Source organism: Tachypleus tridentatus, chromosome 1 (assembly GCF_004210375.1).
Source record: "Tachypleus tridentatus isolate NWPU-2018 chromosome 1, ASM421037v1, whole genome shotgun sequence".
In the NCBI taxonomy this organism is placed as follows: Eukaryota; Metazoa; Arthropoda; class Merostomata; order Xiphosura; family Limulidae; genus Tachypleus; species Tachypleus tridentatus.
The window spans coordinates 141,630,090-141,648,501 of record NC_134825.1 but is presented as its reverse complement, the minus strand read 5'-3'; the positions used below and the strand labels follow the sequence as shown (position 1 = coordinate 141,648,501).

The 18,412-nt window shown below is 31.6% G+C and overlaps 1 protein-coding gene and 1 long non-coding RNA gene across 5 annotated transcripts in view; one reads left to right on the top strand and one right to left on the bottom strand.

Moving 5' to 3' along the window:
- Positions 1-7,821, bottom strand: part of LOC143225776 (band 7 protein AGAP004871-like) — a 32,962-nt gene extending 25,141 nt beyond the window's left edge. Inside the window, exon 1 of the mRNA XM_076455764.1 lies at positions 7,592-7,821. Within this exon, the coding sequence (XP_076311879.1) occupies positions 7,592-7,694 (103 nt within the window). The 5' untranslated portion in view covers positions 7,695-7,821. The remainder of the gene's footprint in view (positions 1-7,591) is intronic.
- Positions 7,822-10,944: 3,123 nt separating this feature from the next.
- LOC143225764 (uncharacterized) overlaps positions 10,945-18,412 on the top strand; it is a 52,681-nt gene continuing 45,213 nt past the window's right edge. For 3 of the 4 annotated variants that reach the window (XR_013014067.1, XR_013014066.1, XR_013014068.1), the window contains exons 1-2: positions 10,945-11,186; positions 18,316-18,391. This is a non-coding gene — a long non-coding RNA (uncharacterized LOC143225764). The remainder of the gene's footprint in view (positions 11,187-18,315; positions 18,392-18,412) is intronic. The other variant, XR_013014065.1, reaches the window with a different exon arrangement.

The window sequence follows — 18,412 nt, the reverse complement described above, 5'->3', positions numbered from 1 at the left end:
TCTCCTTTTTAAGTTAGAAATGTCATATTAAAATGAATATCAGCTTAACTACGTCGTTATAGTCCAAACCGACACGTTCTGTCATGCTCAACCTGATGACCGTGAATCTTAAAAATAGTCCTGCAGAATAGTTGTAATTTCAAATAGTTTCTTTTAAGGCTGTCACGTTCAAAGCATACCCTTCTTCTCTTCTAGCTTTGCATAATCCATACAGTGTATAAAAAGGATGGCTTTTTTGCATCTGTTTCAACAGTTTTTTAGAAACTAAATTCATAGGCCCTGTGTCCAGTCATTTGGCATATGTTTCTCGAATGGAATAGCATGAATACCCGTTTTATTTGATTCGGGTCTTGGATGGTTGAAGTCATATGATGTTTTCTTGAATGTATTAATATTCAACATTTATGTTATTTTAAAGTGGTTAGCGGTTGTATTAGTATCTTCTTGAATGTATTAATATTCAACATTTATGCTGCTGTAAAGTGGTTAGTGGTTGTATTGGTATCTTCTTGAATGTATTAATATTCAACATTTATGCTGCTGTAAAGTGGTTAGTGGTTGTATTGGTATCTTCTTGAATGTATTAATATTCAACATTTATGTCATTTTAAACTGGTTAGTGGTTGTATTGGTGTTTTCTTGAATGTATTAATATTCAACATTTATGTTATTTTAAAGTGGTTAGCGGTTGTATTGGTATCTTCTTGAATGTATTAATATTCAACATTTATGTTATTTTAAGTGGTTAGTGACTGTGATAATGTCTGTTCAATGTATTAATATTCAACATCTATGTCATTTTAAGTGGTTCGTGGTTGTGAGGGTGTCTTCTTGAATGTATTAATATTCAACATCTGTGTTATTTTAAGTGGTTAATGGTTGTGAGGGTGTCTTTTTGAATTTATTAATATTCAACATCTATGTTATTGTAAGTGGTTAGTGGTTGTGAGGGTGTCTTCTTGAATTTATTAATATTCAACAACTATGTCATTGTAAGTGGTTAGTTTTATTCATGATGGAAAAAATCTTCATGAAGAAAGCTAATCACTTAGAATGATATAGATAATCTTGGGGTATCTGTGATAGCGATTTCTAGCTTTGAACTGATAGACAGCCAGTCAATACCGCTTGTCTTTACTAGTGAATAGCAGGTTTGACCATACCATTATAACACCTCAACTGCTGAAAGTTTAGCGCTTTCATTGACGGGATTCGAATCCGTTATTCCAAGATTACCAATCAGGTGCCCTAACCACCAGTAGTAAACTGTTTATTTTTAGATTAATTCTCATTTTGGCAGAATTCATGTGTAAGAAACAACCTATAAAACATTGAAAGTGAACATTATCTAACAGTTAACTTGCCCGGTTGGTTAATATGGTGATTTATGGTTTGCAGCCCATTACCACGAAAACGTAAAAATGTGACTGTTAAGCCACACTCTTTTCGGCCACTCAAGAGTATCCCAAGAGCTGGCGGTGGATGCTGTCAACTAGATACCTTGTTTTTAGTTTGTCTATTCAAAATTTGAATGACCGTGTGCAGATCATAAAACCTGGTGTCTAATTACCTGGTTAACATTTCATACTTTAGCAAATTTATCTATAGATCCAAGACACAGATTACTGATGGGTACTTTTTTATAAAACACGCACGCGTAAACCCTTGGTAAATGAACAAGCTTCAACCGACTCTATTTTTAGGAGCATCAAAGCAAAACAAATCAATACATTCGAGACGCAGACACAGTTACGCATTGGTCTCATTGTCTGTCAAGCCCCCTGGTGTGTCAATGGAGAGTTTTCTGTTGGTTAGTTAGTTTTTTGGATTTCGCACAAAGCTACACGAGGGCTATCTGCGCTAGCCGTCACTAATTTAGCAGTGTAAGACTAGCGGGAAGGCAGCTAGTCATTACCACCCACCGCCAACTCTTGGGCTACTCTTTTACCAACGAAGAGTAGTATTGACCGTCACATTACAACGCCCCCACGGCTGAAAGGGCGAGCATGTTTGGTATGACGAGGATTCGAACCCGCGACCCTCAGATTACGAGTGGAGCGCCTTAACCCACCTGGCCATGCCAGGCCATTTTTTATGAGTTCTAATCTAGTGTTCTTCAGCTAGCGAGACCTTTTCCTATTCCCTCTTGACCTTTCAACTTTCATCTCATTACTTCACTTTATTGTTGAGTAGGAACAAATACCCGTCGCACCACAAAACGCTTCACACGTTGACACTATCTTTCACGTATTTTGTAGTGTTAATCTTTCCTTTAGAAACGCCCCCCCCCCAGTGGTGGGCAGAGCACAGATAGCCCATTGTGTAGCTTTGTGCTTAATTCAAAACAACAACATCCTTTAGAAAATCGCTTCCTCCTTTTATTTTGGAGAAATATTTTATGTTTATGAAAAGCAGTAACGAAACACTTTAAGAATTTGAAAGTTTCACAGATTATTAATACAAATTGTCTTGTTGCTATGATACAAAGCTTCTGTCAATCAAATGAACCTATTATGATTATTTAGCTGTTTAAACTGTCACAGCCGCTCCGATGACTCAGTGGTAAGACAACGTCAAAAATTAGATTTAGATGCCTGATTTGGCAGAACACAATTATCTTTTTATGTTCAACAACGACAACAAATCAGACTACTTTAAAGAGAAAATCTGTTAACTGCAGGTTCTCTTCGTCTGATCGTTTATTCGTTCCATTCATTCTATTCTTCTTTTCTTATATAACTAACAGAACTTAACACGAGAGATCAAACAGATTACATGCCCTCGTCCCGTTATACCCTTTCGGTACAACTTACGTTTGTATTGGATATTTTCAAGTTTCACCTTTGAAAACTCAGAAGATCCTTCTCAGATCCAGAATGATCAACGATCCGAGATCACTTTTTTCTTAGAGGTTTGGAGAGTTTCAACCTTAATGTGACGGTGAAATCTGGGAGAAACCCGATAAGTCGTTACACTTATTAACTCAAAACAGCAAAATTGTCCGATCTCCCTGTTGTAAAAAAAGAAAAATAAAAGTTTTATAGTGATCCATTATATAGATTTGGACCAACTGTGTGGAAGACCGTCCCATACTGGCTTTCCATCTTGTGTAATTTTTTTTCATGTATGCTAGTGTATTTGTTTTCGAGATACACGAGCAAAACACAAACAAACACGGACCCAATTGTAATACCCTCACACCCTCCAAGAGCAAAGGTAGCCAGAAAGAGTAGTGGATACAACCTAGTTGAAGGTTTAAGGTTCAAGCTGCAACACCATGTTGAACGTGCTCCCCATTTTCAGCTGAACTCGCGTTATAAAGGTGACAGTCAATCGCTCTATTAGATTAGGTGTATACCACATAAACGGAAGGTGTTACTAACTTACTGCCTTCACTGTAATCAATATTTCTAAATTACGGATAACAGTTCCTAAAATTAGAGTGCCTTTGACGTGTTTAGGTGTCGCTGAATACGTAACGGGCATGCCAGAATGTTAAATAATTTATTATCACTATGTGCATCACTGATTGTGACGTAACGAAGACAAATAAACACGTGTAGGTAACATTCTGCATTTATAAATAGACATTTCTATGGACCCCGAGTTCAGGTTATCATTTTTTCTTAATTTCTGGTTACACGTGTTTGCTTTTAGGTAAATATTAGGACCGAGAGTAAATCCAAAGGTTCATGATTCACGTCCAACTGTCACAAAATTGCTCCGCACTTTGGGGTCGTAGGTGCGTTATAGGAGTAAGAGTCAAATCTCACTATTCGATTAGAGTATTTATACCCTCTGTAGTCTTAATATATACTGATTAGTTAGGCCTCATTTTTTTTAAACGCAAAACTACACAGTAGGCTATCTCTGAGTTGTGCCCACTGTGGATATCGAACCCCAAATTTCATCGTCAAAAGCATAGGAAAGAAAATGTTGTTCACAATAGTGTGACTAACCTTGACGGTAATCTTAGTTACCTGCAACTCCTCAGTCTTCAGTTAATATCCTAAAGAACAAAAGTATATTCTTCTGTGATTTTCCTATTTCTTTAAGTAGTTTGTTTAGGGTTAACCACATAGATCCTTCACTGGTACAGCGGTAAGTCTAGGGATTTACAACGCTCAAATCAGGGGTTCGATTCCCCTCAGTAGACTCAGCAAATAGCCCAATGTGGCTTTGCTATAAGAAAACACACACACTAAGCATAAAGCTACACAATGGGCTAATTGTGCTTTGACAACCATGGGTTTTGAAATCTGGTTTCTAGCGTTGTAAGTCCGCAGGCATACCGTTGTGTCAATAAGGAGCAGTTGCTTTAGATGCTTCCTAGAAAATAGAAGTTTCAATAAATTATTATTAATCCGGCTGGAAGTAAGTATATTTTAATTTGTACGTACTGCAGGCAAACTACGTTCATTTGTCAAAAATATTTTGTTTTTTACCAGTTGTTTATTTTACGATGTATTAGTTTGTAACAATAAGAAAAACGTATAAAGCTGTAATCAAAACGAAACTTAAACAAATACACATTATAAACAATGTGCTGAAAAGTTTACCACGTAAAGCATAAGAAAGATTCTCCATTGTACAGACTTGTTGTGTAAAAATATTCGTAACATATTCGATTTGGTTAGTTGTTATTTAGAAACAAATGGAATATTTAGCTTTTTGTGTCTCATTCTTTACAAAATTAATTCTAAATGTTATAAAAATCGTTGAATAGAAATAGAGAATTAAAACAAACCTGAGATGTCATTGGTGAACTAATTCAATGTTTTCAAAACAATAATGTAGCACTGTTCAAGCCATCGCATACAAACATAAGGTCTTGATGCTATGTCATTCGTTACTTAAAACGTTTCGGTGTTATACTAGTAATTATAAAAAGTTTCAATCCTGTATCAATAACTGTTTTAAGAATATTGGTGTTGAGTCGTTGATTACTTGAAACGAAAAATTTTGGTGTTGCGCAAATAACTGTTTTTAGAGTTTCAATGTTGTGTCAGTAACTGTTTATAAACAGAAAATGTCTATGTTTTTTCACTCACTGTTTACAGACAGCTTAAACCGTTATAAACAGATTATATATTGTGTCACTGTTTATAGACACCTTCATTGTTGTGTTATTCTCTGTTTGTAAACAAGAGTGTTTAGTTACATAACACTATATTTTATAAATACAAACTTAAGGGCGCTTCTGTTTATTCACAAAAAAAAGATTCTCCACTGTGCCACTTCTTTAAAAAAATATTTTTTTTCAAAATAACAAGTTTAGTGACGTGTCACTCGTTGTCTTTTTACTTTTATGTAAATTATTAGTCACAAAAATAAACAATTTGAGATCTGTTTCATTTTTGTCTAAACATAATGATTCAGTACTCTATTAGCCATTAGTTATAAACATAATTATTCAGTACTCAATCAGCTGTTGTTTATAAACGTAACTATTCAGTATTCTATTAGCCACTGTTTATAAACATAACTGTTCAGTATTCTATAAGCTGCTGTTTAAAAACATAAACATACTATTCAGTATTCTAGCAGCCATTGTTTATAAACATAACTATTCAGTACTCTATCAACTGCTGTTTATAAACATAACTATTCAACACTCTATCAACTGCTGTTTATAAACATAACTATTCAGTACTGCATCAACTGCTGTTTATAAACATAACTATTCATCACTCTATCAACTGCTGTTTATAAACATAACTATTTAATATTCTATCAGCCACTGTTTATAAACATAACTATTCAGTATTCTAGCAGCCACTGTTTATAAACATAACTATTCAGTACTCTATCAGCTGCTGTTTATAAACATAACTATTTAGTATTCTATCAGCCACTGTTTATAAGCATAACTATTTAATATTCTATCAGCCACTGTTTATAAACATAATTATTCAGTACTCTATCAGCTGCTGTTTATAAGCATAACTATTCAGTACTCTATCAGCTGCTGTTTATAAACATAATTGTTAAATTCTCATTACCATTTTTTAACAAAAAAAATTCCATTCCTGTTTTATTGTTAGTCAATAAGTTGATTCATACAAACATAAGTATTTAGTATTCTATCAGCCACTGTTTATAAACAGTTTTTAAAAGAGAAACCAATAAAGCCAATGTTTTGAAAATAATAGTTTATTTACACTTTACTGAAAAGTTCGAAGAATTAAACATTTTGAGGGTCGCTTTTAGTACAATTAAGTGTAAGATAATTTAGTATGTACTGTTATGTTACGTTCAAAAATTGTATCAGAAAATAATAGTAAACTGGCTTTATATAGGTTATAAAAATAACAGGCTTAATTGTGAGTGGAAAGAGTATAGAAGTTCGAGTTCGATTCACCTTCGTGTAACATTGTTTAACCGTATAAACATTTTTACAGGGGTAAGTTCCATTGAGCTCTTTACATTTTTCCTTTTAAAGCATTAAAGCTACATATGAATGACATAAATCAAATTCATACTATGTCTTAAAACCTGAAATTTCGACTCTCTAAGTAAACAGATATCCCTAAAATAGTTATGAGTGAGAGACATATTCTAAGACAACTTGACTAAAATGCAATGTTATATCACCTTAACTGTCTGTACGTAAAGAAACTTTTTTCAGATGAAATAAAATATTTTAAATCAATATATTTACACTTTAATTTACAGATATTAAACAAATATTTGTTTATTTCTTGTGTTTGAAATTATATGATTTACAATTTATACTTAGCACGATAGCTGACTATGTCTTAAGATCGACATATTTTTTGTAACTTATATTCAAAACATCTTATTTTACGACTCGTTTTAAACAATTTTTTTTGTATCGTGTCGTCGCTTTAATTACATTTATTACATGTTTCTTAGTTATTCATTTAACAGAACATAATATATTAAGCGCTTTCGAAGGTAAAAATACCATTATCTTTGTTTCCATTTTATCAAACTGGACTTTATAAGAAACTTCGCTGGATCTTATAATAAACGTTTATATTTGGTACTGTCTGCGTTAAACAAACACTAATCTATTTATATAAGATTTCTGAACATAGTTTCCTTCTCTTTTATATGATTTTCTGAGTTTGTCTTGTGGTAGATATGTGTATATTTTGGAGCTGACGAACCAAGTTCGAATCTGTGCAATACCCAAAAATATTCCTCTCACTCTTAGAGGTTGGTATTATAAGAGTGACAGTCAATCCCATAGTGTTGGTATTAAAGAGTTACTGATTGGCTTGGTTCCCTCTGATCTGTTGTTAAATATTAGGAACAGCAACATCCTCAATAGCTATGTCATAAACACAGTCTCTTTATAGATGTGTGTCAGTGCGGTAGGGACGTACAATCACTCTATTTATAAAGCAGATTCACACTGGTATTTGATATTTTAGGCTTTAAACACACTTGCAACTTCAGATAACGTTAAGAGTGAGAGACAAAAACTATCGTATATATAAGACAGCTGATACTAGAACGTTCAAATTAAGTCAGATTGTTAGTAGTACAAAATAACCACCAGAAGTTGACCTTACATGACAGCCGCTCTATCTACAGAAAGAAGAATAACAAATGTGTTTCTTACGTGCTCCTCCAAAGGTTTCTTGCTCTCTCTCGTTGTTTTTTCCTTTTGTTTCGTGCATGTTTGTCGGAATTTCTTCCGAATCAGGAGAAATTTTGCTATTCATAAATGATTCTACCTGCTTCTACTAGTTAAGAGATCGCCATACGTAAATGATATCATTGGATCTAGTGTCTATGCTTAAGTTTCGTCGTTCTTCGATCCGTGCCAGGAAGCCAGTAAAGTGAAACCGCACCCTCATAAACGCAGAATGTCTCCACTAGATGGCGGTCTCATGGAAACAACATTCACACATATGTCCACATTCGTATTAAAGTAACTTGCGTGTTGTTCAATACATCGATAAATAAAGCGATTCTTATGTTGAATAATTTGCACAAGTGAGTGAACGAGTCCGTGATCCCTAAATGTGCAGTTATAGTAATATATGCCAATGACCACAGACCAACGGCTCTCAATTTTGTAAGAATTACCCAAATTTTAGTCAATGGTAAAAGCATCTTACAAACTCACAATAATTATCTATTACAAACACAAGTATGAAATCATGTACTCCATGAGACAAATTATTAAACACGAGAGAGACTATAAATAACTGAAATATATATTATTTAGTTGAGTGACTTTAAATATTTTATGCTAGAATCGGGCTTTTATTGAGTTAGTTAATACATTATTTGCGATTTGGAGCGTAAGTGTTACGGTTTAATTATTTAATTTATGTCATTATTCTCGTCTGGTTAGAACATGGATAAGGAACAAATTAATAATGTTTGTCCAATTTCGAAAAGGTACTGTGTCACATCATTCTAAAAATTAAAGTTTGATGCTTGCAATTTAACCTTACCAAATTTTATAAAAATACATTCTGTAATTGCTCACTCTGACTCAACTAATAATAAATGTAGTCAGGTGGTATTTTCTTTCTGTGAGGTCAATGAATCTCTACGTTAGTATCCAACTAGACTCTTTACTTTGCAATAATCATTTCTCTTTTACACGATCGTAACGGTTGAATTGTTGTAAAAGGTTCAGAGAAAGGTTACTAGAATGATGCCTGGGATTAAGAGGTTGTCGTAAGATGAGAGGTTGGAATCTCTCAAACTGTTTTCTTTTGAAAAAAAGAAGAATTATGGGGGATATAGTTGAGGTGTAAATAGAATCTATAGTTTGGTGCATCAATTCTTTTGTACTTATTGGTGAGAATATTAGGACTAGAAATACAAATATAAATGGTTAGCAGGTCAGGAGTCATCTTCAGTTAAGACATGTTTATTTTTCTAACAGGGTGGTTGGCCTTTGGAACGGGTTGCCTTTGATATTGTGGGTGTAGTAAATGTAAGCAAGTTTAAAAGAAAGCTTGATAAGTTTAAAAATAATAAGGGGTGGCTTTAAGATTATTTAAAATTTATTCATTTAATACTTTTAGCTTAGTTTAGAAGATGGGACAGCCGAGATGGATCAATAATTCCCATGTTGTCCCTAAATGTCATGCTACATTAAAACTGATGAGCCAGGTTGGATTCTGTTATAACACAAAACATTCCTTAAATTTTAACTTGTGATAAGAATTACAGTCAGTCCTTTAGTGTGGATGATGGGTGGTAGAGTGCTTCAATGTGACAGATTTTCTTCTGACAGTAGATAACCTTATTAGCTTTGACATAAATACGGAAATATTATTAAAGCGCGCCTAGTGTGTAGCACGCTTGGCAACGCGACATTTACAATTCAAGACACTTCCTGTCCGATAGGCAGTGCTAATTATTACACTGTACTCGTGTCTAAAATAATGTTGAATTTTGTCCCCCTCAATTGCGTCCATGTAAACCAATATTATATAGCTGTAAAAGTTTACTGAATACACGCTACTCGCATTACTGAACATGACTAATGTTTTCACATCAGTAGTGTAATCCAAATAACCATAGAAAATGGAAATGGACAGAAATAGCGCTTTTAAAAACCGCTACATTACAAAAATAGAGAAGGTCTTGGTATGAATTAAAATTTGACAATACTCGTCAAATAAATTACATGATTCGTTTTGTTTTATTTTTAAAACTGAAATTTGGCAACTATCAATCATTGATATCGTCGACAATGTGAACGAAAAAATTTCTCATATAAGAAAAACAAAGATAATTTTTTATATATGATTATTTAAAATTATTTATTATTAATCTTGATAATAAAGTTACATTATAATGAAATTAGAAATATAACAAATTTTAAACAAGAAATTGTGAAACACAGACAGTTATTTTTAAACAGTTTGTTTGTTTGTACAAAAGTAAGCACAAAGGTACACAGTTGGTTATCTGTGCTTTGCCTACCACGGGTTTCGAAACCCGGTTCCTTGCAGTATAAGTCTGCAGACAATCTACCGTGCCAATGAGGGGTAACCTAAATAGACTACTGTATTCTATGCATCAAGGAAATTATATAACTATCTTCTTTTAGATTAAAACATTCAAGTACTGTTTAGGTTAATCTAACAAAATAATCAGATCTTTTTTTAAGTTTTTACTCAAATTATGAAATTCAAGAAATAAAAACTCTATGATATATAATTATTCGAAAGAATTTACTTAAATATGGCCTAAACCTAACGGATCTATATAGCTTGCCTTCAAACTGTTTTCACTAATTAAACAATATATTCATGTGTTTGTTTATTTGTTTATTTATTATATTTACTACATGAATAGTTATTATATATTCTTAATGTCTAAAAATTCGAGAGTCACGGGTTCGAATACCCGTTACACCAATCATGCTCGCCCTTTCAGCCGTGGGAGCATTATAAAGTGACGGTCAATCCTACTATTTGTTGGTAAAAGAGTAGCCAAGAGTTGGCGGCGGGTGGTGATGACTAGTCGCCTTCCTTCTTGTCTTACTCTGCTAAATTAGGGACAGCTAGCGCAGATAGCCCTCGTATAGCTTTGCGCGAATTTCAAAATAAAACAAAATAAATAATAAACGTCTAAAAATCACCCCGTGGCTTAAAAGTAAGGTTGAAGGCTTGCAATGTTAAAATTTGGCATTTGGTCTCCGCGACGATAGGGTTTCGAATGATAAATATCTGATTTTGATATCAAGAGTTTGCAAAGCAGTGATAGTCCATTTGTAAATTTGCGTTTAAACACAAATAATAAGTAAATACAAGAGATAATTTCGTTATCAATAATACTGAAAACCTTATTCAAGCCCTAACAATATCATTTTGAAAAGTGCTATGTAAAAGCGTAAAATATAATCTGCTAATAAATTAAATTTTATTCAACGTAAAATAATTTTTCGGAAACTTTTTACATCATCATCCCTAATTTATATATAACTTAAATGATCGTAATATTTTGATTATCATGATTTAGATACGTAATGAGAGTACACTGAAACACAAAATATCTAAAGCTTTAGAAAAGTTGTGTCGTTATTCTGTTACGATTTGTATTCTTATGGTAGGTTTGCGAAACATCAAACTTTGGTTACTGTCTTGTTTTTTTTAGAGTTTACTGGGCCTTACTTTATTTTTGAAGTGAAAATGTGCCAGATTTTCAAACATGGGGACCGAACGAAGCACTTGTTGTTTCAGGTACATTTTCAAGATTGAAGTTATTTATAATAGAATGGGTCGTGTACATAAAATGATAAACTTAACATGTACGAGATGTTAGGTTCATCATTTTATTTATGATTGTAGTAATTCACACCATGAATTTATTTAAAACATAATTTATTTAAACGGGTATAATTCAAAATTTTAAGTGTTTAGAAAATGATAGTAATAACCTTAAGGCTTAACTAGAATTAAAACGAAATTTATCCAAATGAAGAAAGTATGGTTTGTAAAAACTGATCATACGATATTACGAATATTCACTAGTATGTTTTTGTTAGCTGTAAGACATTTTAGAAGAAATAAAAATAGCACCATTTATGTGAGACTGTGGAGTTATGGAGAGCTGGTTGAAAGATGAAAAGCCAATCTGTAGAATGTTAAAAAACGCAAAATGTTTTCACCAACGTAAATTGTTTACCAACCAGTTCAGATTTATTATAGAAACAACATACGACGAAAGTAAAATAAATTTGATAAATTCCAAGACCTTGTACATACTTATTTAGCCAATAATCATGGTTGTTGTGATAATTTCAGCCAATAACTGAAAATTTAATAATTTCCATCAATAATTTATATAGTTATCTTTGACATAAAATTAAATGTGATGAGACATCTTTACTTAGCACTGTACACGTTTTTTTTTTATTTCTGATTTATCTGAGAGGTGAAGAACATGTTTAAAGTTTAGTTCCTTTTCCTTGTTTAATTAGTACAATAAATCAAACTTTAACTTGAAACTGCACTGATTGGCTAATTCTGAAACAGTGCATAATGCTCAAGTGTATTTAAGTTCTGAATTATTATAAGAGAATTACTTTGAAATAAGAACTAAAAACTCTAATATTCATTGTTTAGCATTTTTACTTATTAATAAATTACATGTTAAATGGTAATTTTGTAAGTATTTATTACCCACTGTATCATGTGATATGTTTAGTAAATATTTGTTACAACTTCATGGCTTATATTTCTATTGACAGTAAACTTACACATATGTACATTTTGAGATTTGTTTCTGAAGATGAATTTATTATAGTTTTAAAAATTTGTCAGTATTGAACTTCTTTTTTGAACTGTATATTTTCTTCTGGGTTTATGAATTTTCTTTATTTTTTATGTACCTCATAATATAAATTATCCAGTTTGCTCCTGAAGGTAAAAGGTCCGCCTTTTGAAAGTGCTTAGGGATTCTATTTCATTTCTGTCAAGGCTTAGTGAACCAATATGTTTATCTAACATAATGAAAATAATATGAACTACAATAAGTTTGATTTTTTTTTATTTTAGTACTTTTAGTATTTTTTAACCAACCATATAATAGCTTCTTTGTGAGTATATTATGAAACTATATTAGCCTTGAGTATATTATGAAACTGTACTAACCTGTGCATATTTCAGGTTACATATATGCACAAGGAATGTATCATATTTAATATTGGTAAAGATTTTCTTTTATTCAGTGATTAATACTTGAAAAAAATTAGATTTATTGTAACATTTTCAATCATGTAATTAATCACTTCTTTATTAGTTATTTTATTACACAAAACTTTCATGCCTGAATATTAAAGTATGTGTAATGTTTGTTTTTTTGTTGTTGTTTATGAGTTATTTTACTCATAAATCTGGGTTGTTACCTTGGAGATCTGATGATCACACCTGGTGGCAGGGTGTTTGTATAGCCTGTTATTCAGCAAATTCAAAGTATCCTCTAACTTCACTTCACAGCTAATAAAATTATTAGATGTGTATCTTAATTTTTCTTGATGTTTTACCATCACCATCATTTTAATACATGTCCGTCTGTGGTTCAGAAGTAAAGATTGGAAGATACCTTAACAGAAAACATTTGATGAAATAGAAAGCTCAAAGCTTAAACCATTTCCATTTATTAAAATGTTATCACAAGAGCAATTATAATTAAAGCATTTTACTTGTAAAACCCAAAATTTTTAAATTTACTTTTCTTTTTTTTTTTCAAATTTATTTCAACATTATTTCCCTAACCACTGAAGTCTACACTGAACAAGGTATTCCAGTCTTAGTAACTGAAGTAAGGAAACATTAGCCTAATGGATTATTTTTTCTATTAATCAAGTTAATGTTAGGCCTCAAATAAACACAGAAACAAAGTGTTATGTAATTGTTACTATTTTTTCTTATGGAAGGATTTTTGGTCAAAGTATGGCTTGCAGCATTTTTTGTTTATTTCACCAATTGTAACTAAGTTGCTGGAAAAAGAAATGAATGTGTATAATTAAATACATATGTTTCTGAACTTGTTAAATGTGGTTAAAAATGTATTTCTACCTTTTATTGGTCTTTCTTTGGCAAATATCTTAAAACCTGAGATACGTACATCTTATAATTCCGTTCACTGTAACTTGTAACATGGTTTTATTATCTTTCTAAATTTCATAGATGATCTTAGGTTTGGAAGAGATGTTTTTATAATCTTTTAGTTATAATATTAAAGGTTACATTTATTAAATACTTTGGTTTTCATACAACATATGTACATATACACATTTAGATATGTATAGAAACACACACACATCTTTTAAAAATATGGTTCTCGATTTTATGTGGAATTGAAGCGTAAGAATATATATAACAATAATCGGAAATGTTAGACTTCATGAGAATGTTAAAATGTTATTCCTAGTGCTATTAGAGAAGACTAAAGTGTGGGAATAAATCAAGTCTTTATTGAGCTGTTTTACGTGTGTGAAGGCACATCGAGTTCATGTGGATAACGCTTCCTGTCTTTAGTTCATGAAAACTGAAGTAGCTTGAAACTGCAATACTTGACCGATCATTGTATGAAACATATCTTTTATAAGCTGAAGTGACATAGTTTGTTGACTGTCTTCATTGTTTTTGTGGACCATCTTAGAAAGTAAATTTAGAAATGCAGGGTGTTATTATGGGTGTAAAAGGTAGTGTTTGATCAAAGTGGCATTGTACCTCTCACTTGGAACTCTGCAGTAGGCATTTTTCTCAAGTTCAATGAAAACAAGGTAGGTGTTCCAAATATTGGAGCACTCTGGGGTTACTTTTCTCTTTGTCATACATGTAGACTAAATAACTTGCACTGAAATTAGTGGTTTTATATATTTTAAATTAAAACATTATTTTCAGTATATGGAGATACCAGTCTGTTATGTAAGGATGACCTTGTAAGGCTAGATGTTTTCTGTATTGTTTTTGTACTTCCTGTATGAGGCATTTTTCAAGGAAAAAAATTTTTGTAAGTATATAAATGATGAAAACTATTAGTTGAAATTAATTCAAGGTTTACTTGAAATAGTGAGTCTTTTGTATGATCCAAGTTAAGTGAATTCCAGTGTAAACAAAAAATGCAAGTTCCAACTCCTTTCGTGTGTGCATCTAGATATCAAAAGCTGCTTTAAGTGTTCAACATCAGAACGGATGTATCCTGTATTTCACATATGTATTGGACTATATATTTTTGCTACAATTTTAAAATAAATGTTGATGTTGCATACACCACATGGTAAAGTTCAAGGCCAAAATATGGAAAAGCAAGTTGGAAGGAATGCACATTGCCTTGGAAACATTAGAAGGCTATCTGTGAGCTATTATGGTCAAACGAATGTTGAAGTAAGAATTTCTTTACCTCAGTTGTTATACAACCTTTTAATTATACTGTGAAACAAGTTATGTGTCTGTTTAAACTACATCCACTAGACTTTTATTTTGATGTGTGTGTCTATAATTGTACAAATGTTCCAGAAATGTGTTACTTAAAGTGGTTTAAGTTTCATATTGAACAGAGAACATTTATTGTAATAAACATAAAATTACCTCTTGGATTGAGCAAATGTAATAAGTTTTTGTGTTTTCAATATTTTTTCATTGTAAATTATCTTTGGTAAGAGTAGTGAAGAATAGGTTGGTAGCAGTACTGACAATTGTCTTAATGGTGAGAAAAAGAAATAGTGAAAAACGTATACATGGACCTTGCAAAAATGCTCTCTTAAAATTAAGTTAAAATATTTGTAAGAAAGCATAGCAAAGATGTACAAGTAATACCCACACATACACACACACTCTAAGTAAATTAAATATATGCTTGTTACATTAAAAACGTTTATTTTGGTGTAAGACTTTTGTTGATGAGTTATGATACCAAAACTGAAATATTGGACAGTTCTTGAAACTTTAAGGAAACTTGTTTTAGTGAGTCAATGAGCTAACTAAAGCATTGTTCTGTGTTAATGAAACTAGAAGCATGGTGAGTTTACTTTCTCTGTCAGTTACTGAGTGGTATGCCTGAAACATGTTCACTGTCAACAGTTATGTTATATGATAATATAAGCAAGTGTATAGTTATTTCTGTTGATAAATTCACCAGTAATTTTGCATTGTTTAAGAAAAACATTTTTCACTGCTGTTTATTTGATAGTGGTTATAATTACCAATTTGTATAAAATATACTGGCAGGATGTGGATGTTTAACTATTGTTATGTGTGTTATATAAAACTACTTTCCAAACATATCAATTGTCATTTATGTCATACGAAAATGTTTAGTAAATTTTCTAAGCCTTACATTCATTATGATAAATATGTCTACAACTGAAAATTTACTGAAAGATGATAGCTTAACAGATTAATTCAGTTTGTACAGATGTAGTTGTTGTTCCAAACAATCATGCAAGATACTAGTGTATGGGACATTATTTTGATAGAATTACAACTTTCTAGAACATCCAACATTTGAAGATATCATCATTTAGATTAAGAGAATATTGTCAGTGAAATGGAAAAGCTTGTTAGTGTGACAGTTAAATTGTGTAAAATTCAGCCGTGTCTCTTGAAATATATATATATATGGATAGTTAAATTACATTTGCATATAAACCTTCTCTATGGTACATATGTGCTTTGAATGGTAAGTACATACAGTTTCAACTAACTCTTTTTGATACAAGTTATCATAAATTTGTAAATAAAATATATTTATCCATCTTTATAGTTTAACTGTAATTATCTATATAGTAGTACATTGGAACCTTTCCTTTAGTAATTCTCCTTTTTAGTTTTATATTATAACTTGTCCTTTCAGTTAAAATTGAATTACATATTCTTTGTGTGTGGTTTTGCTTTTGTATAGATAATACTTCATGAATGATAAAGTTGCATGTTATTTCTATGGACATGACAGTAGTATTATAGAAGTTAAGTAGTTCTATATCTTTTAAATTTTTATTCTTGGTATATGTACATCAAGTTATTCTGACAGACAGAACTAACCGCACTCTTATTGTTCCAGGTACTCCTTTGTGTTATGTTATCTGAGAAGTAAGGGTACTTTATAGCATCTTACACATACATGAACAGCTGTATTGCTACAGGCTCAAGTAACTACTACTGCCATCTAGTTGTTTGTTCAGTACCTGTATTGTTATCCTAACAAAATGTAGGTTTGGACTGATATCAGTGATCTCGGGTTTGGCTCAGTTATGATCCAGCTAAGCTTCATTAGTTGCAATACATATTTTTCAATTACTACTTCTAAAAACTAGATACCATAATTGTGTCAATGTCTTAAACACATCAGCTTTGTTATTATAAATCAGGCTTACTATTAGTGTCAACATTAGTGAAAGAAGAATTTCTACCACAGCATGCATGTATATACAATATATGTGTAAAATAATCATGGCCAAAACTTTTTATTAAATAGCAAGAAATAAGATATTTAAACTTTGTAATAAATACCTACTCTTATCAGTTTACACTTCATTTAAACACTTAACATGCAAGACAGTGAGTGAACATTACGACACTTGACAAAAATGGTTTGCTACCAGTTTAGAAATAGATCTGCTTGTGGTGAGGTTTTTCTTCATATATTCTTGAAGTAACTATGTAATTTTTGTCAGTTCTTTACAGTATTATGTCCCAGAGAAAGCAAGCATTATTTGTAAATTTTACTTCCATAAATATTCAAGAAACACTCTGCTGAATAAAAACTTGATTTAAAACTTTAAATAAAGGTTTCATCAGTTTAAATAACTAGTACCATTTCTGAAGGTTAGAGACTTCCCCTCAACATTTGTTTGCTTGACCATTGGCTACTTCAGTTAACAATCAGTTTTTGAAAGTAGGCTAAATTTCTGAAGTAAAGGACCCTGAGATCTCATATCCTCTTACTTTATGTAAAAACCTTTCTAATTCAAAAATTAGATGCTGCCGTGATGCAGGGTGTTTGGAAAGTCACTGTGCACTTATATATTTATTAACAGACATGTTTCAATATAGAATACAGGAAGTAAATATGAATGACAATTATAAACAATGTTGAAAGTGACCCCCATTGGCATCAATACAGGCTTGGATCCTTCTTATTTTGTTTCTAAACACCATTATTAGTTGCTGGCTTGAAATAGACTAAACGAATGCTGTTTTCACTGCTTTCAAAACTGCACAGTGACTTTCCAAACACACTGTAGTAATCCATGTCCAAAACACTAGAACTTTAATAATGTGGCTACTAATCAGATATAAATAACACTTGGACAGCCAATAAACTTAAGAGACTAGAAATCAAAATAAACCTTTATTCAGGTGCGAAGATTAGAAAAATATACAAAATTCATATAATTAGTATTAAATATTTAGATGATACATATAAACATTAGGTAATTATCTTAGTTTAGATGATACACATAAACATTAGGTAATTTTCTTAGTTTAGATGATACACATAAATTTTAGGTTATCTTAGTTTAGGTGACACACAAACGTTAGGTTGTTATCTTAGTTTAGATGACACACATAAACGTTAGGTTGTTATCTAAGTTTAGATGACACATATATACGTTAGGTTGTTGTCTTAGTTTAGATGGTACACATAAATGTTAGGTAGTTGTCTTAGTTGAGATGGTACAAGGATTAATTCAGTATTACCAACTTAATGTAAATATGAATGTCTAATTTTTGAAACCCCAAAAGATTAGATAATTTTTGTGTTGATTATACCCTTAAATTTTTTTTCTTATGTAAAGCTGATCGGTAAAACAATGCTTGTTTTATAGACATTTTTTTCAAGCCGTTTCTGTTTTTATAGGGATGTCGCAGACTGCAGAAGTGAAGTGAGTGGCTTGCATTGGTGAGGCTGAAACAAGAGGGACTTCAAAATCAACGTACGTGAATTGAAGGATTCA